Here is a 24,845-nt window from a genome sequence, read left to right on the forward strand (position 1 = left end):
CACCTTAAAGCCTCTTTCTGATACAGTTTTCTGTGTCACTGTCAAACCCTGGCAAAAGAATTAAGTTACTAAGGAGGAATCATCAAGGGCCTGGTGACACTGTTGAAACCGGACACGTGTCTCCCCACTGGATCTCCAGGGTGCCCCACATCACGTCTATCTTCCTGATTTCTCCTTTTCTTCTTTTTTTTAAACTGCCGCTGTCATTTCTCAGGGTAGCAAGTGATTACACAGGGAGGTAGTGTTTGTGCTTGTGAATGTCGCTGTGCAGCTGGACAGGGAGGCTCAAAGGAATCCTTGTTTTAACACCCCAAGAGGAAGAGGCAACCAAACAGGGGACATTAATGTCCCCAAGTCTGCAGAGGTGGCTTCTTTGCTGCAGGAAGCTGAGTGGCTGGCAGAGACAGTGAGTGGGCGACACTGCATTCAAAAGCAAAGAGAGATGCACAGGGCTCCCGCAGACCTTGCATGCCAAGTCAAAAACACCTAACATGCACTTGGATTTCGCTGAGAAGTTAGATTATTGAAGATCTCCAGGGGCGTACATGCACATGTTGCAGAAAGACACAACACGCCATTTCCGGACAATGTGGTAAACTTACTGTAATCTTAAGCAATGCTTCTTTAAAACAGGAAGCGCCACTCAGCTGGTGAAGAACATTGGACAAAAGAACAGCTAGTGCCATTTTACTATAACTCAACACGCTGGCACGCCCACGTTACCTGCAGCGTTACCTGAGTTTTAAAGCCCCCATAAGACTTTTGTCGTAACCACTGCGTATATTTCTATATGTTTTTTTTTGTATCTATTATGTATGCAAAGTACATATTTTGAAAATTCGCAGCAAAACCACCAAACGTGATGCTTACAGTCTACGGAGCAGCCGTCCTGTTACGTGGAAGAGCTGAAAGTTTCATTACATCACATGTTTGCAGGGGATTCCTCCCTTTGCTTGAACCAGGTTTCAATAAAACAGTAAAATAACTCCATCTGAGTTAATTAATCAATTCCTTTAAACAACACCTATCTTATTTTGACTGTAATACTGTCATGACCTCTAATATATATCGTTAATTAATTATTTCGCTTGAGAGACACCTGTAAAGCCTTTTCCCATCAGTTCTCTGTATTATATTGCCTCCTTCAGGCGTACTGCAGCAACTGCACATAAAGCCAGCACGATTCGTGAGTTGGCAGAAAACGGGAGTCAGCAGGTTACTTCTGAATCGAGACTCATATTCCCAGAATTCATGTTAGTTCCGCCTCAGTGGCGTATCGCCTTCTTCACCGCCTCTTTTCCTCCTGCTCTCCGTTATCCGCTGAAAGGAGTTGTGTCCCGGCGAGCAGCGTCCTGAAACAGCTTTTCCGCTGCCAGCTGCGGTTGCAGTGGGAGATGGATGAGAAAGAAAGCATGCTCAAGGATGCCAGATGGAGACAGGGGAGGTAGGGATGTGTGCATGAGCACAGTGTCTGAAGGCTGGTCACCGTTGCTGTGAGAGTGTGATGTGCTTTTCTCCCCCCCAGCACTCAGACTTCCAGATTTATTGTCTGGTGCATCCCTTCTGCCTGTCAGGAGGGGTGTGACACGGACGCTCCTGCAGATCCACTGTTTCAATCAAAAGCAACTGTTGATTTTCTGAAAAGATGGCTTTTCAAGGGGAAAGCTTATGCCATGCAAAAAATATTTTTGGGAGGCCTACATAGTTGATTCACAGTAGAGCCAGCTGACAACATTGTGTCTAGATGCAATGCATTTTTTTCCAAGCTAAACTGCTATTTCTTTGCTTTTCAATGAATTATAAGATCCCTGAAATAAGATATAAAAATTAAAACAAATAAAAAATATCAATTGTCCTTACACCTATAGTACTGTTCACACTGATTGTTAAATTCAACCAGTCTGATCAGTCAACAGTTCAGGACCCAATGATAATGAAGTGATATTAAACATAAAAAGCAACAAATCCTTATATTTCACGACCAACGTTGCCAATTGTTTTACAGAGTAAATGAATAATAGATTAATTTACGGTGGAAATGAATGTGTTGTTCATCACTGAGTCAATTTCATTATGATTTTACCTGCTGGATTCTTCCCCAGTCACTGCTGAGTTCATCTCTTAAATGTTAAACCCAGGCAGCACTAAAACCATCTAGAGGCTGTTGATAGAGGTATTGCTTCAGATAAGTGACAGGGAAACTCAAAATAATAGGCTGGTAATGAATCACTATTCTTAGGGGAAGTAGGAAGGTTGCTACTTTACCACTGAAGCATAAAACTGTAATTTTATGGAAGAGTGTAAAAGATCAAAGAGCTAATTAAAAGCCAGACAAAATATCTGTGCAGAGTGTCTCGTTCAGTTATCAATTGGGCTGTAAGACAGCTTCAGTGGTGTCCACCACACTGAAAGTGCCAAGCTGTAAGTTGAGCTGTACTTTGATCCAACAGATTACTTGATTACTTACTTACAAGGATGAGAGTTATATAATATACAATTCCTGTAGTATAGTGGTGAAAATAATCCTTGATCAACAACGAGTCACTCAACAACACCTGCATGTCAGGCAAGAATCTAAACCAGTTCTTTGTAACAGATCAGTTTTCTCTCTTCAACTATTGTTTAAAGAACACAAGCGATGTGATGACACAACTTCTCAGCATAAATGTGGGCTATGAAGTATTTATTATGTTTTCTGCCATTTCATTTCAAGGCCACGTTTAAAAAAAATAAAATGAAAACATTGCATCCTGTCAGAGTTTTTTTTTGTATAGTCAAAGTTGGACTGTGTTGGGAAAGTTATGAACCGTAGTGGTTTAGTTATTTGTCTAACAAGTTAAATATTTTGAGTAGAGCTACAAAGTCCTTTAGGGTTGTGTCAGGAAGATCATCTGGCATAAAAATCTGCCAGATCAAACATGCAGTGCTACAATTGTGGCTCTTGGGGGGATCGCCCTAATGGGGCGATCGTGGCTCAAGGGTTGGGAGGTCGCCTTGTAATCGGGAGGTTGCCGGTTCGAGCCCTGGCTTAGACAGTCTCGGTCGTTGTGTCCTTGGGCAACCACCGACTGGTGGTGGTCAGAGGGCCCGGTGGCGCCAGTGTCCGGCAGCCTCGCCTCTGTCAGTGCGCCCCAGGGTGGCTGTGGCTACAATGTAGCTTGCCATCACCAGTGTGTGGATGACTGGATGTGTAAAGCGCTTTGGGGTCCTTAGGGACTAGTAAAGCTATACAAATACAGGCCATTTACCAATAAAGGAACAGCTGAAAGTAGCTTCCAAATTGCAAATTCTGATCAAAACACACAGATGAGCTTTATGACTAAAGATGTTTGGTGTCTAACTTAGCTATTGTTGTATATAAGTTCATTTTGATTAAAAGATCAATCAGCACTAAAACGAATAATGAGCCATATATGGTAAATAATATAGCAAATTTCTTGTAAGTGTGACTTGCAATACTTCAAACATAAAACAAAGAACTAATGCAACCTGCTCGTCAAGTGATGCAGATATCTGAATTTCCAAATAGCTCATGTTGGGCCCAGAAGATCTAGTATGATGTTAATATACTGATACACTATTTATCCCAAATGGTTTTCTTGTGAAGAGCAGCTATCAGAATCAGAATACTTTATTGATCCCTGGGGGAAATTATTTTTTTGTTACAGTGCTCCAGTACAGCTACAGTAACTTACTCACTTTGAAGAGCTGAGGTGTGCTTTTGTGTGCTCTTATTGCACGCTCCCCAAAGGCTAGTCCTCACCCCTCTTTCCTTTTATAGCCTCAGACATGTGGAAGAAGGGGAGGGTGATGGAGGGGGGCAGCCTGTGTGAAGGAGTGGCCCACTTCTACAAACATGGCGCCACGGCTGGATGTGAACGGTGTAAATGTGTAACAAGGTGCCTGCCCCTCCCTCATCCACCCTCCATCCCTCCTACTCTCATCTGCTGTTGGGGATATGATCCAAAGAGGAGAGAGAAGCCGGGGAGAGCCTTGCCTCCTTGTCACTCTCTCACAACACCGTGAGAGCACAGGACGCATGCTGTCCTCCAGTACACCCACACACACTAGCACGGAGAGTGAGAGACACTGAGGCAGAGTGCGAAAGAGAAAGAGGGGTACAGGAACGAGGAAACTAAAAGAGGGAGGGACATAGCAAAGCCAAATCCTGACGGGAGAAAACTGAAGGGTTTTCTGTTTTCTCCTGAGGAGCTGCGAATAACCCTCGGTGAAAGATGGCAGAAGGGGGAGAGGGAGAGGAGGAGATTCAGTTCCTGCGAACGGTAAGTCCTACTTACTTTCCTATTGTGAAGGACTAACCTGCCCATCTGTTTGTAGACGAGTTCTAGAGATTAGTGGATGGAGAGTGAAGTCACGAGTTATTAAAGAAAAGAAGTGAGAAGAGAAACAAAACTATTTTTTTTATGTAGGAAAATCATTTGATTTAACTTTCAACCAGTCCTCATATTCCATCATCAGTTTCATGGCGCTTTCAGTGTTTCCTGGACGAATGGTTTCTTCACTTGTATCCCTTTTGCTCTCCTGGCATCGAATTTTTTAAAACTCAGATTTTGTAGTTGCAGTTCACAGAGCCAAGTCCCGCTTCTGTATATAGTTGACTATTTTTACGCCGCCCTCATTGTGCCATGACCTGCTTATTAGTTGATCTCTTTAAACCTAATAATTGATTATTTCAGTTTCGTAAGAGCTCAGAAATACATTACTCAGTCATATTTAGATCTTTCCACAATGCACCGCATATTGTCTTGCATAATCTCTTTTAAATTATCTTCATAATCTTCTAGATTTAAGAATAGGTGGTAACAGAGTATGTGTGCATATGTGTGTGTGAGCACAGATAGATAGACAGGGGCTGGTGCATCTGTTAGCATCGTTATCTATTTATATCTAAGGAAAGTAGAGCCTGTCAGAGTGGGGTGAGAAGGCAGAGCAACAAGCTAGCCAGAGTTTGCAGGGGACAGCTGCCCAAAAGCTATACATCTTCCTTAGTGACGCAAACAGACAGAGTGTTGCGATAGCCACTTCACAGTTTAAAACCTGTAGGAGAAGACCCCCCAGAACCATCTGCACCAGCTGAGAAGGCAAAATAGGTCTTTATAACCACAATATGTGAGAAAACACTCAATGAAACTGGTCTAGATGTCTGTATTGATCACTGTTTTTTATTTGAATCCACACTGCTTCTATCACTGCAACCTAAAACTTACCAATTTATATTAGGACCTACAAGAGATCTGGGCAAAATGTTTCCCAACCCCTTTCCTTTTACTTTATGTCAGCTGGGATAAACTCCAACCCCTACAATCATAAATTAGATGAAATATGTTTCCTGAACTCCCAATTAATGCTCAGTGCAGGGAACCTATTGTTAATTCTTCTCGTTATATCTTTGCCTGTGTGAAACGTAATAATTCCTTCGAAAAATTCATTTAGATATCGTATATTATTTTCACTGACACATATATTATGTGTCAGTGAAAAGTAATACTGACTTTTGAGCAGACTGTTTCCAGACGCTTGTGTGAGCTATCAAAGTGTTTCACTTGGTTTTCCTTTGCAAACAGCTTTAACAAAAACACTGCAGTGAAATGTGTTTCTGCTAGTTTGTGTAATTGCTATCATTGCTGAAATGTTTACCTAAGTGACACTGAATCTGTTTCGATGTGAATACCAAAGTGCAAGTACAAGTATAAAAGAGCGTAGACAGAGGCATACAGAACAACCAAAAGCAAATTATTGATGGACAGGATTCATTTCAAGCTTGTGAAGCCAGCTCACAATAACCACAAGAATTACAGAGTAACACAGCTGTTGCTGTCTCAAAAAAATGTTTTTTTCTATCTTAAGAAACTTACAAATGAATTGCAAGCCACACTTTGAATGCCTTCAGCAGGTTTGTCATTTGGTCCAAGAGGATCAGTTAGGATGAAACTATAGAACACCAACACTTCAAAAGAAAAATAAATAGTGTAGCTCTCTTTGAATTATTAATGTCTTGTGGACTTCAATGGGTTTATCTTTGACACTAACAGTGTCAGGGTCAGAGGTTCTGTCGACATTTTTTGCAGGAATACAGTACTAAAAATGTTGGTGCTCATGGCGCTGTTAGGCCTTTGGATTAAAGCATCCACCAAATGTTTCTGGTTATTACTCTTTTAAATACATGGGAGGCATTGTGTGAGTCAGCTGTCTCACTCTGTTGGGGTAGTTCCCTTGGTTATGTTGGAAGTGGGAGGTGTGAAGAAAATGAAGAGAGAGCACAGAGGAGGTTTTAACTCACCTGGACCAGCTGGGCAGCAGATTGTAGCTATGTCCAATGTTATCTTTTTGCCGTTATGTAATGAGACATGAAGGTTCATAGCCTGCACGTCAAGGCTTTCTTTTGAGCTCAGGGTTTTGGCTTATACCTAGAAAATACTTCTGTAAAACAATTTCAGGCAAATAAGCAAAGTCAACCTTTAAAGTTAAGAGAAATGCAGGTAATTATTTTCGTTATGAGCTAGCTGTTTAAGATATTAGTTCAAGTAAAGCATAAGTTATATCTTACTAATGCCTGTAGGTCATAGAAGTAAAATTTTGGGACTCACAAGTAATGTGTTATATGCAGTTACGGTTAACTTGACTGCCGGTGTTTTTTTCTCTTTTATTCAAGGTCCTAATTTTATAAAGTTCAAATGCCCCCTCATGTCCATCATCGGGACTACAAGTCATAATTTGGACTTCCCTACTCCCCTGTGGAAATCACTGAACCCTTTTGTTGTTTGTTTATTAAAGCAGCTGAAAGAAAAAGCATTGTAATCTCATTGGTCCCTTTGTTTTTATCATTTTCTCTGTTACTCTATTGTTTTTCACCCCTGCTGGGAATCCTCCAAGTAACAAGAAAAGCCGTGGGAGTTTTAGCGTAAGGCAATGCATTTAGTGCTGCATTTAGTGATTTGGGGGTTAGGGGTGGGGGATGTTTAATAGTGAGGGAGGAAAAGAAGACAAGATGAGATCCGTTAAATTGTAAATGCTGTTCAGTGTGGGACACGGGGAACACTTCAGCACATCTCCAGTGACTGTTTTTACATCACGAAAAGCCACTTATAGATTACTCAGCAGTCCTTCTCTATTTGGTTCTGGTTTATGGTGTTCTTGTAATACAGCCCTGGCCTGTGACTCATACAGCGGTGACTGATCGCAGTGTGGCTTGAATAGTTGTACATTCAGAAGTGAGCTTAGCCTTTCCACCTGCTCTGCAGTAGCAGGTTATTTAAAATCGGTCTCCACTCAAACAAAGTGGATGCCCTTCGGTGAACTACAGGTATCTCGTACTCAGCCTGCCCCCTAAAAAATGTGCAAGCACTTCAGCCCCCGCATTTACTGTCAGAGCAGAGACTGTCTTTACTTGCAGTAGCTAGCAGACTTTTCTTTTCTCTTCAGTGGTAGCCACAGCCTGCACTGATGTCTCACATAAACGTGAAAGATCCCAGACAGCGGTGCTGTTTCTCTGTTGGTGAAACTAAAAGCTGTGTCACTGTTTCACGATGCCACATTTGCCATTTTAAAGCACACAAGCAAGTGAGTTTAAGGGGCAGTCGAGTTCCAGTCTATAACAGCAGTTTCTTTTTATAGTGTGCCACTATAAGTGCACACGTTCAGGAGGGAGAAACCAGAGGAGCCAGTGTCCTATTTGCCAGCATCCTTTGGGAGAAGTGGTATGTGTACATGTGTAGACATGGGTGTCTTTCTCTGTGCATCAAGCGAACAGAGACACTGTACATTGTTTTGACAGTTATGACATTTACGGTCAATACAGGCCTGAATATCGCCTTTAAACCAGAACACTATGGGCTGTTGAATTATGTTTGCAGTGAACACTGAATTGGTATTTTGCTGGGTAAAAGGAGAGAGTTAAGAAATCCTCTAAAACAATAGATTGTTTTGTAAGTCATTAAAATGTAAAAAAAAATAAAAATAAAGATATTGTTGGGAAAAAAAAACAATAGATTGTAACTATAAAATCAAGGCCTTTGTTTTTATCTTTATAATTTTCCTTTTTATTCATCCATCTATTTTCCTCAGCTTATTCAAGCCAGGGTCATGGGGGTGGGGTGGGGGGGGGGGGGGGGGGGGGGGTTACTCATCTGCAGATGAGATGAGGCTGACTGAGGAAGGCCAAAACTGTTGATACATATTTTGTTTGATGGTGTTCCTGTATAACTGTACTGAGATACGGAGTCTCCATATTTCACCCTGAACGACTGTGTCCCTTCTCCTTTGATATCTCTCTCTCTTTTCTAACACACACACATACACTGAGCACATCTGTGAGCTACAGTAGCAGCAGATATTGTACTGACAGCAGATGACAGACGGGGTAATGGGGATAGGGAGAGTGCAAGCAAAACACCGCTTTAGAAGTGCTGAGCCTAGGAGATAACCACATCCACATTGGAATAGCAACACATATAAAGCTGCTCTCTCTCACACACACACACACACACACACACACACACACACACACACACACACACACACACACACACACACACACACACACACACACACCCAGCACCTGTCATTCTGCCTGCTTTGGTCACAGCAGTTTACACAATAAACAGGTGGTCCGCTTTGCTCTTGGGCACGAGACAGACATAGGGGTGTGGGGGGTTCTGTACAAGCGTTGCAAAGTGACACAACTGTCTTGTTATGCTTGTGTGTGTTTGTTTACACTTAAATAGTCCAAACAAAGTGAAGTGAGGGGAACTGTAAAGAGTTAAATACTTACAAACTTAAGGCAAACACAACTTGTTTTGGCATTGCTATGCCTCATTCCAGTTGTTATCATACAGCCTGTATTTAACCAAAAAACAAAAATAATGTCTTCTACTGTTCTGTAGCTGGTAAACAAATAAACCGAACACTCCTAATACTTCATATACAGTCATGGATATATTCTAGTTCATGGTATAAAACTCAATAATCAGACACATGCTGTTAGAGACTGTATTCATAACGCACACATCAAAGCTGAATCTGCATTTATGAGTTGTTACGTCATCATTGTCTAGCACTGTATCACAGTTTAACAACATAACCCATTTTAACAGGAAAACATTGTAGAACCAGTGTCATTGTGATAGATTACATTAATTCTGTCATTGAATATCTTATAGAAATGAATGGAACATAGAAACATGGTGTGCAAATGTTTAGTGTTTTTGTCTTTTCAGTCCTTGTATTTTTGGGTATTTTGCTGTATGTTCATTTTTAACATGTAACACTTGTCTTGTCATCTTGCTGTGCTGTGACTCTTAATGCTGCGTGTAACTTCAAAATTTCACATCTGTCTTACATTGGCTTGCTGATCAGCAAAATATTTTGCATAGACTTAAAGCAAATGAACTTTTTTGAAGAATGGAACATGGATTTAGGCCAGCTAAAATAACTGATTTATATAAAATTGCTTTCCATTCATTTGCTAATGTCTGTCAGGATTATCATCTTTCAAAGGGCAGAGGCAGTTTAGCGTCATTTCTGGTAGTTTGTAGCTGTTTTTCTAACCTGGATGAAAATAAAGCCTGTGTGGGCTTTCAAAACTTTTATTTAAAATTCAACTTAGATCTTCCTGAGCACTGGATTTGAGAGTTAACACAGCTTTAGCTAAGTTGTGTTTTCTAAATGTGCAACCCACTAAGCTTTTAGAGAATTTGCAATGATTAATTACTGCCTGTCATCTAAACTAACATCTCCAGTAGCTCTAATATAAACTGCTTTTTTGTAACATTAGTTTAGGTTTGTTTTCCTTCTTCTTTATGTTCTTCAGTAGCAGAAGATGTCTGCTAGTTTCCTATGTGTTCAGTATCTTGCCTGTGAGCAAGAGAATCTCTTTTGGCTCTTTCTTCAAGTAAGACCTCCAAGTATCTGCTGGTCAGCAGAAGGAGGGAATGGGATAGTGACAGGTGCAGCCAACTAAAATAGGAGTGGAGTGGAAGGGGAAGGCCCAGAGCAGGGTTGGTAGAGGTAACGGAGAAAGAAGGAAAGGGATGAAAGGACAGAGAGAATAAAACGGGTGAGAAATGCACATTGAAACAAATAGCTTAGAGAAAATTAGTAAGAATAAAAGAGAAAGCTCTTAATGTTCACAACATTGCGTCCCGTCTATTATGAAAGATTTATCTGCAATAGTTTAATGTAGCATAACAGCTTCCCTGCCTTTGTTCTTTGCCTATCTCAGCTAACTTTCATTCTTTATGAGCTATCTGCAAAACCAAGTCATCATTCCACATTAGATATCTCACCTAAAGCAGACACATACATTTACAGCATTGTAATTACTCCTTAGATCACTGCATCAATAGGAAGTTTCTTATTTTTCCTGTCATTTCTCTTCTGACCTGTAATATTTACTCTGCAGTTGTGTAAAAATGGGTTTAATGCTTAGTATCCCACTGTCAGCCAATATGCTTTTCTCTAATGCTGCAAATACAAAAAACAGCTCAGAGGAGGAAGCCTCTCACTTTAGCAGATGGAAACATTTTTTGGTATTTCCAATTCACCTAGGGAGGATTTAAATTTGCTCTAATGTGGTGCTAACTGAAAGGGAAAGAAGCTTCGCATTTAAGTAGATATTGTAATGTGTGCATGACTTTCTCTGAATCTTTTCAATCAGTGTTGAATGACGTTTATGACGTTTCACTATCGAGTGTCATACAAGTATTAACACCGTAATATAGTTAGAGGAGTTATATGTACCATTAGCAGTAAGAGAAAAAGAAAAGAAACTTCTGTTGAGCTGTTTAACGACAAATTGAGATTTGAAAATTTTTCTAAAATTCACACAGTTTTTCAAAGAAGGTACAAAGTAGGATGAGCCAAACCATAATGGATTACTTGCCACAGCTCTTCTGTAGATTTGGCCACTCTCATTTGGTTCTGTGTCTTCATGTAAGTGCACAATGACTCAGATCAGGGCTCTGTGGGGGCTATACCATCTGTTAATAGAGTGTTTTTCTTATTCTTGCTGCTGAAGAAAGTTCTTAATTAATCTGCTTGCAGGTCTGGGGCTGCAGTTTCACATGCTGCAGATTGAGTTTAGGTCAGATGCCTCCTAATGATATTATGCTGTGGAGAAGAATCCCATAAATCCAGATACTTCCAAAAAATGCACTTAAATATTTTTTTAACCCACTTACAGTTAATCCCAGAAAAAAGTGCAACTGATGCTATGACATGGTTTCAGAGGTGTTATGGTAAATTATAGGGTTTTTATCTGGTGAGCACTGTATGCAGCCTAACACAGCTGGCAGACTCGATGATTGATTTCACATCCTCAGCTTTCACAGACCTGAGAAGATATTGGAAAAATAAAGATTTCGTCCTTTTTTAAGTCTAAATTCAAGAGTTTAAAGACATAACTGCTTATACATCAGAATATAAATATACATATTGAATATTTGATTTTATATATAATTTTATATATAGTAACACATACTACATATAATAGTAGTATGTGTTTCTTTAGCACCGATGTGTAAAAATACTACTACAATTTCATTGTAGTATTGTACAAAGTATGAAACTTTGTATAAAAGAATGAGAATAAAGAGTGAAACTTTAAACTTTGAGTGAAATGTGCAATAAAAGTCAGGGAGAACAGGAGAAGGATGTTTGGAAGCTTTAATTTAATTTAAAACCCTGTGAGTTCTACTACCCCTCTGTTAGACAGCTGTGACGAAGGATGCTGATTGTGCACCTGCATGGTCTCTCCCAGTATTCAAAGGGAAACCCCATCACTATTCTCCCCTCTGGCTTATTGAACTGTTCCTCTCCTCCACCCACATATTGAGTAATGTGCTGTCCCTCACTCTTTTTATGTCTACAGGAATATAATCAATAGCCTGGGGTGTCCTGCATCAGCACAGTTAAATGGGAGCATTGGACAGAAATCTAGAGCCATAAAGAAAGAATGAATATGTTATCTGTTTGCTAATGATTCGATTAAAGGACAGGTTTTCAGTAGCATAGATGTAGCTGTGTAGCATAAAAGGCAGAACTAGTTTGTTGCTGCTGAGCTGCTGATTCTGATGTGAGAAACCACTTGACTCAGTTGGATGAGTGTGTGAGTGTAATTTCTAAATATATAACTAGAATTCAGTATAAAAAGAAGTTTTTTTTTTATAAACGTGTCTATAAACCCACTTGTTCCTGTCTCACAGTCCCTTTGTGCTGAATTAAAGCTGATCACCTGCTAGTGGAAAATGGTCAATTTACCAGCAGTTAGAAGTGTAACTTTGTTGCAAGTGTTGACGTCATTGTATCGGACATACCGGTGTAAAGATGTCCCAAATAACCCATAAACTGTTAAATCCCAGATAAACTAGGCCTATATCTTACACTTGGGGACCTGCGGTGTGTCAAAGATGCTGTTGCCCCAGCTGTAATTTAAGAACATCCTCTATAAACAGTCACTGTCCACAAACCAAACAAACCAAACAGTGACGCACCGCCGCGGCCACAGCAATATTTTTCCCAGCTTTGTTCACAGATGTTCTATTACACCTGGTTCCCTGATTGTGGCTAATCTCTTAGTTTAGGAGATCATGAAAGGATTAGAGGGAGAAAATATCACTCACCATTTTGCATCTGTTTGCTTGTTTACTTCCTGTCTGCCGCGGGCACCATGCCTGCTTTTCTGGGGAATCCTTGGCTATCCTCTGTCTGCATGTGCACCATTAGAGGGCCCTAGAGAATATACAAAGGTGTCTGCTTTCACTATCGGTTCGAGCCCCGGCTTGGACAGTCTTGGTCGTTGTGTCCTTGGGCAAGACACTTCACCCGTTGCCTACTGGTGGTGGTCAGAGGGCCCGGTGGCGCCAGTGTCCGGCAGCCTCGCCTCTGTCAGTGCGCCCCAGGGTGGCTGTGGCTACATTGTAGCTTGCCATCACCAGTGTGTGAATGTGTGTGTGAATGGGTGGATGACAGGTTGTGTAAAGCGCTTTGGGGTCCTTAGGGACTAGAAAAGCGCTATACAAATACAGGCCATTTACCATTTACCATTTATGGCTGTAAATCTCTGGTGCAATACATACTTCTGTTGGTGCTATTAATGCTCACTAGTTGGTTTGTTTGTTTGTCTGTCTACTATTTTCGTTCCGTTTGTCTTAACTTCTCCTTTTAACCTGCATATCCTGATACTTCAGCTGCCAAGTCCTAACATGGTTTGGCTGTAGCCTTACAAGCAGCATTTGCATGAGGCATTAAATGTGTTTTATGTTTTTATGTGGCTCAGGTATAAGTTCAGTGGGTCAGATGAGTAATAATCATGACATCCTGACTTCCACTCAGTGAATCCTAGCTGTCTTGGTCCCATCAGATATGGTCACAACAGATGAACAAATAATCAGAAGTTGTGGTTGGTGTACAATTAACTGTCAGGTGCACATCTTCCAAATCCTTAAAGCTGCCTCTATTAATAACTGTGTGAGCTAAGCCTGTGGGTTTGTGTGTCAGCTTTTCACGTGGTCAAATTGGAAGTGATTCACACTGTGTGACTTCTGGAAGGACACTGCTCTGTAGCTGCTGATACATTTGACTTAGGAGTATTATAAATGTTGGGGAAAGTTGGTTTCTTATCTTCACTGTGTCACAAATGACTTTTCCACAGTGTGGCGGGGCTTTGGTGTTTATTCTGTTCCAAAGTCCCAAATATTAGCTAATAATCATCATTAACCACTTTCAAGAACATGTTCACAAAATACTAACGCACAAAAAATAACACAAATTGAAAAACTGATAAAGAAAACAAAAAAAGTATTCTTTCTATACAAACTTTAGTCCTTGCAGTCCTCTAGAAAATCCTGTTTTTTTTTAGATCATGACTGCAGAGGTAGAAGCTGTGTTTGTCTACCATGTGGGGCAGCGGCTGTTGAAATAGATTAGAAGCCAATGAGCAGGACTGCTGTATAATTGTAGGACATACAGTGTGTATGGTTGCCACCTGATCACTCAACAGTAAACCACTTGGTAACTTTCAGACTCTTATTAGGTCAGCCCTATCTGCTTAATGAGGTTTGAGTATTTGTGCACTGGCCTCAAAACATGATCGCTTTAGACAGTTTAACCCTGACTTAGAGCTGTTTAGACCTTGTAGCCTTATTTTTTTTTTTTTTTTTTTTTTTTTTAAATGACATCAGAAACAGCAGTATGCGACATTACGTGATGGCAGAGCTTCAGTTCATCCTTTGTCATTTTTTTTTTTTTTTTTTAATAAATAGGACAGGGGGAATGAATGAGAGAAAGAGGGGGAGAGAAAGAAAGAAAACCAAAGGGGAGAAGAGATGGTGAGAAGGGGGGGGAAGAGAGAGAGAAAAAAAAAAAAAGAACTCCTGGGTCACCTGTATGGAGAAAAAAAACAAACAAACAAAAAAAACAAACAGAGGAGACAGCAAACAACAAAGAGTAACATAATAATAGAGAAAACAAAGCACCATCACAATAAACTAGCTAGTCATAGATATCAATATTTACTAAATAATAAACGATATTGTGCAGCACGCAAGATAGACAGCGCACAGTGTGCTTTGAGGTAGCAGCCAAGAAAGCTTTAGTCCGCGTCTGTGAATACCCATGTGTGCATACCTGTGTGGATCAGCATGCTTGCATTCCAAAGGTTTCTCCATGTAATGATCTGCTAGGGAGTGTGGGGGGGCCACAGCCCCGTCCTCCAGGGTGTGAAGCGGGTATGGAGGAGATCAAAACTCCAGATATCCAGAGGCCCCCAGAACACAAGAGACCATGGAAGACCAACAGAGGGGCAGCCGCGCCACTATTCCAGTAAAAGCTGAGGAGAGTCCCAGATGAGGGCTCGCCCAGCAGCCGCGGAGCAGAAGTCAGGGGGAGTTGCAGTGACGCGCCCGTGAGCTCCGCCGGCCCCCAGCTGCGCCTGAGTGACCGAGCCCCAGGCCGAGAGGCCGGGGGCACCCCACCTCCAAAGGGGGCCCGAGCGAGCCCCAGGCCCCAGGCCCCGACAAGCGGCCGCCAAGGAGTGAGCCGGTGTGTACCCGGACGCCCACCCCCAGACACAAAGAACCACCAACACACCGACACCTGAGGGAGTCCGCCACCGGCAGGGGAAGTGGTGGTGGGTGGAGATAGGCCTCCAAACCTTGGAGGGCCTGAGGTGTAGCCTTATTGTCGTTCTGTAATGCTGGCTTTAGAACAGGTATACTGAGTCGATAAAGATGCATGTCATTGTAGTGCGTGCAGGTACTGGTCTGAATCTCAGCTTGGTGCTGTGTGGGTAGATATTGTTGTTGCACAAGGGAGACAAAAAAAAATCTTCCAAATCCAATTTTGTTTCCTGATACTTCTGAGGTTTAAAAGTCAGGTTAAAAAAAACTGTGCGAGCCCTGTGCAGTTTTAGTAACTCTTGACTTGCATTGAGTGCTGTTGCTCATGTCTGCAGTGAAAGAGAGAGGACACATTGCTCCACTTTTCTGAAGTGCAGAGCAGGCAAAGCAAGGAAAGGACAGGGAAGACATTTCTAGGCTGAGGAGATGATAGATGATAGCTCAGCCAAAGGAAGAGGGGTCACTTTTCAGCCAAAGAAATACTCGAGGCCTCTGGGCATAAGAGATGAGTAGATGTTATGAGGTCACAGCTCTGCATCGTTTTCCATTTTCCTGTTATATGCTAAGCTATAAACATAGATCTGCAAAATCCTTTCCTGCCTTTGACCTCGCTTCAAAGGCCCTGCTATTTTTCTAACAGTAAGTCATGACACATTACAGCTGCAGAATCACCAGGGTGAGACAGCGAGCACTTCAAGAAATGAGAAGACAGAATGATACATTACTTGTTAGACGAGAGGGGAGAAAAGTCAGGGATCCGTCCAGAGCTGTAGAGGGGATAGTATTCAGGTTAAATGATGGAGCCACTTACATAATGACTGAGTAGAAGAAACAGCTGAGAATTTTGAGTGTCAGGTGTGAGGTTCACATGCGAGGGGGTGTTTATTGCTGTATTTACAACAGTCTCTGCAGCGTCCAGGCATTGACGAGGAGCAAACAAATTACTCACTGTTAGCATTCTGCCCATGGAATAGAGGCACATCTAAATATTGTGCCATACCTCACTAAAAGGAGCTGTTTAAATTCTGCTGAAAGCTCATATCCAATTAATCCTTTACACATTCACAATTCAAATTTCTCAATGTGTACATAAGATCTACCTATTTTAGTCATGTTATTGTTGTGGTGATGGATTTAAACTAAGATTGATTTGAAAAGTTGTTATTTATTCATGCAATAGTTTCATAGCTTCAAAGTGCACTAAATTATTGCAGGTTTAGCATTCGCTGTGATAGATTATCTACTTAAAGCAACAGATTAATTAGTGGTAAAGTCATAAAACATACTAAATCAGAGGGTTTTTCTCTAAGTGTACTAGTCATTTTTACTTCAGTCACTGTGTACTCTACAGCAAGTGTCTATTTGAAATGTGCTGTAGACAAGTTTTCCTTTTTTGCACTTCTTGCAGAGAATTTCAGTTCAGTCAATAAAAGGTCAGCATTGTACAACAGAATGCCTGCAATATCAAGTGAAAACATTGTTTTTAATAAAAAAAGAAATACCTAAAAAAACAACCTGGCAAGCACAACTGCAACAAACATGTAAGAGAAAACTGTAGTTGAATAAGTCATGTAAAATGATGCATCCTAAAATTAAAAGAACAGTGAATAAGAAATATCGATAACAGTTTGTTTGTTTGTTTACTGAGTGCAGGATGACCAGGTAGTTCTGCAGTGCACTGCCTCCGTCCTGAAGGAACAGATTAAACTGTGTCTCTCCTGCGAGGGCTTCGGGAACCGTCTCTGCTTCCTTGAAACCACATCCAACGCTCAGGTGAGATTCTGTTACCCATTCCTCCCTTTCCCTTGTGCATCCACTTGCTTGTTTGTTTTTTGAACAACTTTAATTTACCTCTCTATTGTTTATGCATTTGCAGAATGTGCCCCCAGACCTGGCCATATGTTCCTTCATTCTGGAGCAGTCTCTCTCAGTCCGTGCTCTGCAGGAGATGCTGGCCAACACCGTGGAGATGACCGAGGTGGGGGTCATAACTAAAATAATAAAATAATGAAACTAGTAGAGGATATATAGAAATATATTGAGAGGGTGATTCATAAATGTAAGAGATTCATGGAGTGCTAAAAGGAATGCGACTGATGAAAGGCACACTAAAGAAATATACTTAGTTATGAAGATTTTTAAGGTCTCTCTGAATGCAAAAATGTGTATATTCTGGATGCAATTTTACTGCCTCTGTCACTGTCCATCTTACTGTCACCAGACAAAAGTTGTCACATTCAGCTGGAATTGCTAACGTCATTGTGTTTGCAATTTGTTGTGTGCAGTTGTTGAGCATAACTTTTCTGTGTCGTCTCCCACTACTGCCAAACCTATATGGCAAGAAAAACGACAACACTTTTGAAAGTCTGCATATGAAATTGACTCTATTTCCACCATGTCAACAAGAAGTACCCAGCCAAGTTTAACAACAAAATAGATGCAGCAACCCTCTAACAATTTCCAGTCTGTTTTACTTGATGCACAACAGCTAACATTAATACGGATAAATAATTTTTACCTCATACCTTATTGCAAAGTTGGCTGTTTCTAACAGCTATGAATTAAGAAACCGTTGACTACATCGTTCTGTATGTACTTAAAAACATCCTGGTTCAGAACACTTTGTTTCCAGTCTGAGACTGAGAGATCCTCGACATGTCTCTGTTTTAGACAGAGAGAAATAAATTTGCAGTTTATGTGGGTCAGACTGTTTAGTAGCGCGTGCCAGTCCTGTCTTAATATGTAGGTGGTATTTTTCTGCTCCATCACAGATGGAGCTTTCAAAATGAATTTAAAAAGTTCACAGTTGGAGATATTATGAACCAAATTCCTTCAGCCTACATAACCACCATCAATGGACTTATTTTTGGTGTTTATTTTATTATGATTTTGTTACTTGCCATCTGATACCCGCTCCCCTTCCCTTCTTGCTCTTTGCAAAGCAGGCAGTCGATTTGGACAAATGGGTATGTCTGTTAACGTGTGTTATTTCCTGTAATGTGTGTCCCAACCAACCTGGCAACTGTCCTTGTTCCTGTCATGTTGGCAAGTGGGTGTCCTAGTGAATGAAATACGTAGTGCTGTATCATTTACACATCTCGGTTTGTATCAGTTAAGCTCTCACCATAAGTAGGTGATTGTCATGAACACCTGTGTATAGCTTTTAGCAGCTGGTGGAGTTCAAGTCCACTGTCTCTGTGCTGAGCTATTAAAAACAGCACTGTTAAGCATAAAAAAGTAAAGTTTTAGGAAAAGATTAGATTTTTTTTCCACAGTTTTGAAGCAAGAATAGAGCACAGCATTTTTTCTAATAATTAAACTTCAATCTATCCCACAATATGAGACATAGCTACAAGGCATCACTCATTTGCATTTTGTGCAAAACGCAGCCCATTCATCATAATTATTATTTTACCTTGCTTGATGTTGCTCATTTGTTTTAGATCATTGTTCTTTGTGAGTCTTAAAAATTGACCTGTTATGCTTTTCTTTTTCCCCCCCTCATACTTCAGTTGTGGATGCTCATACTAAACATGGCCAAACATTCAAATAATAAGGTCGTATGTAAAGACAGTCCCCGGAAACAGAACACTCAGGATTCTCAGGATCTGGTCTGTCAGAGTTTTTTCTACACTTAGATGTGTATGATGCAAGAGGAGACATCCTTAACATGGTCATGTCAAACAGACACTTCTCGCAAAGAGCACATAAGCCCCATCCACATGCTGTTAAAACCACCCAGACAATCTGAAGAAAGCTGCCTTAAAGGGAGCGCGGCTTTAAAGGTGGAGGAGCTACAACAGTGGGTGAAAAGGGGCTGAACCAAAGCCCTGTGTGAGCCCACTCTAGCAGTCAAACAATAAAAATGAAGAGCTGGAAATGAGCATAACAGGTCCATTTTTATAACACATCCCAGTTCTCCTTTTATTCACAACATGTTATCATATTGATAAAAAAGATTAATTCACTATAAATGTACACACTTGGGTTTACTATCAAGGCATTCTGATCCTTGAAGGTTTTTGTAAGAGAAACTTTTGGTTGTTTTTGGTATTTTTTTCATTTTCAGATGATTACCAGTTAAGTATGCTTTTCACAATTTAACTACAATGGGCCATTTTGATTAGTATACAATCAAAATATCAGTTAGCACATCAAAAAAAACAAAAAAACAGTGTTGAATCTTTGATAAGACAGGTGAATGAAAGCTGATACAGCTGAGGCAATGATCTTAAGCTAGCTTTAAGAGAAACTATTTCAAGCCTTTTATTAGCTGCATTATGACTAGTCTAGACAGTTCCTGCTTCACAGGAGTTGAAAGATGTGGAAGAGCCAGGCTTCCCTACTGATGAACAAGAGGATGAGAATAGAATGGCATGCAGCCCAGCAGAGGTTCCCACCAACATATGTCAGGGATGGATGGAGAAATTGGACACCCCAGAGCTGCGGACAGGCCTAGCTCCTTCTTAACACACGCACTTGGGGATAAGGCCCACAACACAATCGCCAACACAACACCTGTCCTAACCAAGCCTCGTGCTAATGCTAATGCAGTTTAGAGCTGTTAGCATCATTCTAACACTTGACATACCTGCCCCTAACTCATCTCAGTGGATTATGGGTGCTAAACCCTTAATAAAGGTTTAGTCTTATCTTCCTGTCAGCACCCCTAAATGTTAAATGTTGCGCTTGTGTTTGAGACTATAACCTATGGTGACTGACATTAGGGTTTAAATAAATAAATTGGGCAGGTCACTATTGGTTAATATAAACTTGTGACTAAACTAGACATATTGTTTACATAAATTGAACACATCTGAAAGACAAGATACATATTATTGATCCTAATAGGATGTGTACTTTGACTGAAAAGTCTATGCACCATATACAGGATCAATGAATTCAACAAAAGTTGCTACATATAATGGACAATATAAAGGACAGGCTTAACTGAATAGAGCTTAAAGATCTTTAGTACATTCATTTTCAGTTATTGAAAGTTTCAACCAGCCTCTAATCTTTTCTTCTGACCTTTGAACCTTTAAAAATGTGTCGTTGTTTCCCCCCATCAGGTCAATGTGTTTGTTAAAGTATACAGTCACTTGTGTTGATTTGGCCCGTTAAGTATTTTTTTTTCTCACCTCAGTCGTCCCAGGGTGGAGGTCACCGCACTTTACTGTATGGTCATGCCATCCTTTTGAGACACCACCACTCAGGCATGGTAAGGCTAGAAATGAGCAAGAAATAAATGTAAACCTGTATAAGATGTCCTCAAATGCTCTAATTGGAGTCATGTCCTCTATAAAAATCTCTCCAGTACCTGAGCTGTTTGACTACATCTCGGTCCCTCACGGACAAGCTGGCCTTCGATGTAGGCTTACAAGAGGATTCCACCGGTAAGGGAAATGCAGCAGAATACATTTTAGGCCTGGTATTATCTCATTATTCTCTGGTGCTATTGTTATTGCCAACATGAAAGCTACTGACAAAAATAGTCAGCAGTTTATATCCACTTTGTTGTTGGGCTACAGGATATAAGCAGTGATTGTGCAGTATCAGCATGTTGTTACCAAACACAAGTTATCTGTTATATTTTTGGAAATAGCTGTTTTTTTCTTACTCTTGTTGAAGGTGAGGCATGTTGGTGGACTATTCATCCAGCTTCTAAACAAAGGTCAGAAGGTGAAAAGGTCAGGGTGGGTGATGACCTCATCCTTGTCAGTGTGTCCTCTGAGAGATACCTGGTACGACTGCTCCTTGTTTTGCACAATGATGGAAACATATACACAGTATGTCTTTTTTAATCGTCTTCTTCTCTTCTGTCCCCAGCATCTGTCCTACGCCAGTGGAGATCTCATGGTGGACGCTTCCTTCATGCAGACTCTTTGGAACATGAATCCAATTAGTTCAGGCTGTGAACTAGCTGAGGGTACAAACCTGCTTTAAAAAACTCTGTCTCTTCCCTGTCCCTGTAAAAATAAACATAACACAGAATGGATGTTTGTTCCTTTACACAGGTTATTTAACAGGAGGTCATGTTCTCAGGCTTTTCCATGGCCACATGGACGAATGTCTGGCCATCGCTACACCAGAGGAAGGAGAAGAAAAGCGCAGGTGAGAATATAGGAACGCTAAGTTGCTCTTAGTAGAACAACTTCTTGTTAGTGTGATACCATGTACATACTGTATGTGTGCGCCCACTCTGCCACAGGATGGCTCATTATGAAGGCGGTACTGTGTGCAGTCAGGCTCGATCCCTGTGGAGGCTGGAACCCCTCAGAATCAGGTGATTATCTCCTCAAGGGAGTCATGTGACACACATTAGTTGGTTGAATTGCTGGGTAAGGTAAGAATAAGGAAGAGCAACAAAAATCAAAATATAGTAGTGAATGAAACAGTTTAGTTGGCTTCTTTATAGTTTTTTTCTTTAACTTTGTGCAGTTGGAGTGGTAGCCACATGAAGTGGGGACAGTCTTTTCGTATTCGCCACATCACGACGGGCCGGTACCTGTGTCTTGATGAGGAAAAGGGCCTCTTGGTGGTCGATCCCGAGAAGGCGAACACCAAACTGTCTGCTTTCTGCTTCCGTGCTTCAAAGGTCAACATTTTAATTTGAATTTCTCAGTGCACTTGGATAGTCATAGTTAATATACGTGATTTCTTCTCTCATTGACTTCAGTTTTTTTCTCACGTACTGTCCTTTTCTCCCCCCGAGCAGGAGAAGGTGGAGGTGGCTCAGAAGCGTGATGTTGAGGGGATGGGCATTCCAGAGATTAAGTATGGAGAGTCCATGTGCTTTGTCCAGCATGTGTCTACAGCCCTGTGGCTCACATATGCTGCCCTGGATGCTAAAGCTGCTCGTTTGGGAATGATGAAAAGGAAGGTAATGATCTATCCTGGGAATAAAAGTGAGATACAAACCCAATTCTGAAAAAGTTGTGTAAAAGATAAATAAAAGCATGATAATTAGCAAATATAAAAATATTTCATTCACAGTAGAACACAGAAAACATGTCAAATGTCTAGTTATTTTAAGAACAATATGAGCTCATTTTGAATTTGATGATAACAGCACACCTCAAAAGATTTGGCAGATGGAAAACAAAAGGTTGGAAAAGTAATTACTTTGAAAAAGAAACAGCTAAATTAACATTTTGCAACTGATGTTAACTGACAACAGGTCAAAGAGCATCTTAGAGAGATACAGAATGACCAATCTGCAAAAAAACGTTCCTAAACTTAAAATTGTGAATATATTGAATGTTTCATCATCCTCAGCACAGAATAGAATGTAAAGAATAGAATAGCCATTTATTGTCATTGTAAATGTGCAATGAAATTGTGAGTGCTCCACACCAACTGTTGTGAGCCTAGAGGTGTGGGACCTGATTGACCTGAGGCGTCTAGAGGGTAGTGATGTCAAACATGTGGAGTGCGGGGTGCAAGGGGTCACCTGTGATGGCCCTGGTTTTCCTGAGACAGGAGGATCTAGCAATGGCCTCCAGGGGTGGGAGAGGGCAGCCAATGATTTTTTGGGCAGTGCTAATTACCCCCTGGGCTGCCTTCCTGTTCTCAGTTGTGGTCGTTGCATACCAAACACCCAGTACATAATATCATCAAAAGATCCCAAGAATTTGGAGAAATCTGTGCACACTGGATAAAACCAAAAATCAGTATTGGATGACTGTTTTGTTTGGGCCCTTGGACAGCACAGCATTAAAACAGACATGATTCTGCCATAGAAATCAGTGCATAGGCTCAGCTCAGGAACATTTCCAGAAATCAGGTTAAAGATCTATTATACGAAGAAGAAGCCACATGTGAACATGATCCAAAAACACTTCCATCTTCTCTGGGCCATTTAAAATGGACTGGGGTAAAGTGGTAGACTATTCTGTGGACGAATCAAAAGTGAAAATTCTTGTAAAACCTGGATTCCACATCTGGATTAATTTGGCTTGTGGAAGATCTTTCTTGTTATCACCACACAGTTAGAAAGGCTGGATCTTTGATGATATGGAGCTACTTTACTGCATATTCACAGCTTGTAATCTGGAAAAGCACCATCAATGCGGAAGAGTCCGGGTGCTGGCTTGCCAGCAGTCCAGACATTTGTCAGATTTTAGTATTGTTTACCTGCATCTGTGTGCTTTAATGTTTAATGTGAAAATAAGTAAATATTGATAATGGCAAACCTTTTTAAGGTTCTTAAATCTTTTTTCCTACATAAGTACCACCAATGGAAAATAATGTTTCCAGGTTATTCTGCACCAAGAGGGCCATATGGACGATGCCTTGACTGTGTCCCGCTCTCAGACTGAAGAGTCACAGGCTGCTCGAATGATTTACAGCACCACAGGCCTCTTCAGGCAGTTCATCAAGTAAGTTTATATGTTTTCAAAATGTGGATGAGTGGAAACTCTTTTTTGCAGCAGGATGCAGTCATATAAACCTATTATTAAATTTTATTTGTTCTTTCAGTGGATTGGACTCCCTCAGTGGGAAGAACAAGTCACCAGGGACAGGATCACTTCCTCTGGAGTCGGTCATCCTCTCTCTTCAGGATCTCATCTTCTACTTTCGCCCACCTGAGGAGGAACTGGAACACGAAGAGAAACAGACCAAGCTCCGCTCTCTCCGCAACCGGCAGAACCTCTTCCAGGAGGAGGTAATCAGCATGCTGCCATCCAAACCTCTTGCTCTATGAGTGCAAGAAATAATTTCAGTGTTATATTCAGAATAAAGGGGAATATTATTTTTTATTCAAAATAAGTTTAAATGGATGTGAACGTGACCTAAACTCTCAGGTTATTATTATGAATCCTGATGTTTTTGTTTTTGTTTTCAACCCCAGGGAATGATAACCATTGTGCTGGAGTGCATTGACCGCCTGAACGTATACAACACTGCTGCCCACTTTTCTGAATTTGCGGGAGAGGAGGCTGCTGAGTCCTGGAAGGAGATTGTCAACCTCCTTTATGAGCTGCTGGGTACGACCTCTGAAAACACAAACCGCAAATTACATGTGGTCTCTGCTGAATAAAGAAAAAATGATTTGTCTCTGTGTCTCCACTGCACAGCTTCTCTGATCAGGGGTAACCGATCAAATTGTGCATTGTTCTGTGACAATCTCGACTGGTTGGTCAGCAAGCTGGACCGTCTGGAGGCCTCCTCAGGTTTGAAATGCACCTTACTCATTCAGTCATACATCCACCACCCACAAATTACAAGTGTTTCGACTAATTGGCTTGGCAGGATCTACTGTTTATAATTGGCACAGCTTAATGCATTAAGCCCTAGGGTGTTGTTTGTTATTTCCACTTAGAAAATCCTCAGATTAATAACACCTTCGATACAGTACAATATAACTGAAATACACAAGTCTCCTTACATTCAGTACATCCAGTCTAGATCAGGAGTTGGTTAAAAATTCACAACAACAGTTGCATCAAGTTGCTTTATTTATCTCTGCCAGCCAGCAGCTGGCCTGAAGACTGTATATTATTTAAATATTACCAGTATGTGAACCCTTTTCCTTGTTTTTAGGTATTCTTGAGGTGCTGTACTGTGTCTTAATTGAAAGCCCCGAGGTTCTGAACATCATCCAGGAGAACCACATCAAATCCATCATCTCTCTCTTGGACAAACATGGAAGGAACCATAAGGTAGGCTATATTTCACTGCCAGGAACTGAAAGGGAAAATAAATTAG

The 24,845-nt window shown here is 40.9% G+C and overlaps 1 protein-coding gene across 7 annotated transcripts in view; it reads left to right on the forward strand.

Moving 5' to 3' along the window:
* The first annotated feature begins 3,953 nt into the window (after window positions 1–3,953).
* Window positions 3,954–24,845, forward strand: part of ryr1b (ryanodine receptor 1b (skeletal)) — a 63,891-nt gene continuing 42,999 nt past the window's right edge. For all 7 annotated transcript variants that reach the window (XM_085429356.1, XM_085429358.1, XM_085429359.1 and 4 more), the window contains exons 1-16: window positions 3,954–4,283; window positions 16,788–16,907; window positions 17,011–17,112; window positions 20,281–20,355; window positions 20,452–20,530; window positions 20,766–20,878; window positions 20,964–21,063; window positions 21,152–21,248; window positions 21,346–21,420; window positions 21,576–21,732; window positions 21,853–22,017; window positions 23,394–23,515; window positions 23,616–23,802; window positions 23,989–24,124; window positions 24,215–24,310; window positions 24,681–24,799. In XM_085429356.1, coding sequence (XP_085285482.1) covers window positions 4,236–4,283; window positions 16,788–16,907; window positions 17,011–17,112; window positions 20,281–20,355; window positions 20,452–20,530; window positions 20,766–20,878; window positions 20,964–21,063; window positions 21,152–21,248; window positions 21,346–21,420; window positions 21,576–21,732; window positions 21,853–22,017; window positions 23,394–23,515; window positions 23,616–23,802; window positions 23,989–24,124; window positions 24,215–24,310; window positions 24,681–24,799 — 1,791 coding nt within the window. In that variant the 5' untranslated portion in view covers window positions 3,954–4,235. The remainder of the gene's footprint in view (window positions 4,284–16,787; window positions 16,908–17,010; window positions 17,113–20,280; window positions 20,356–20,451; window positions 20,531–20,765; window positions 20,879–20,963; window positions 21,064–21,151; window positions 21,249–21,345; window positions 21,421–21,575; window positions 21,733–21,852; window positions 22,018–23,393; window positions 23,516–23,615; window positions 23,803–23,988; window positions 24,125–24,214; window positions 24,311–24,680; window positions 24,800–24,845) is intronic.

Source organism: Rhamphochromis longiceps, linkage group LG14, assembly GCF_057381845.1.
Source record: "Rhamphochromis longiceps isolate RC_006_pf linkage group LG14, R_longiceps_female_GT1.1, whole genome shotgun sequence".
In the NCBI taxonomy this organism is placed as follows: Eukaryota; Metazoa; Chordata; class Actinopteri; order Cichliformes; family Cichlidae; genus Rhamphochromis; species Rhamphochromis longiceps.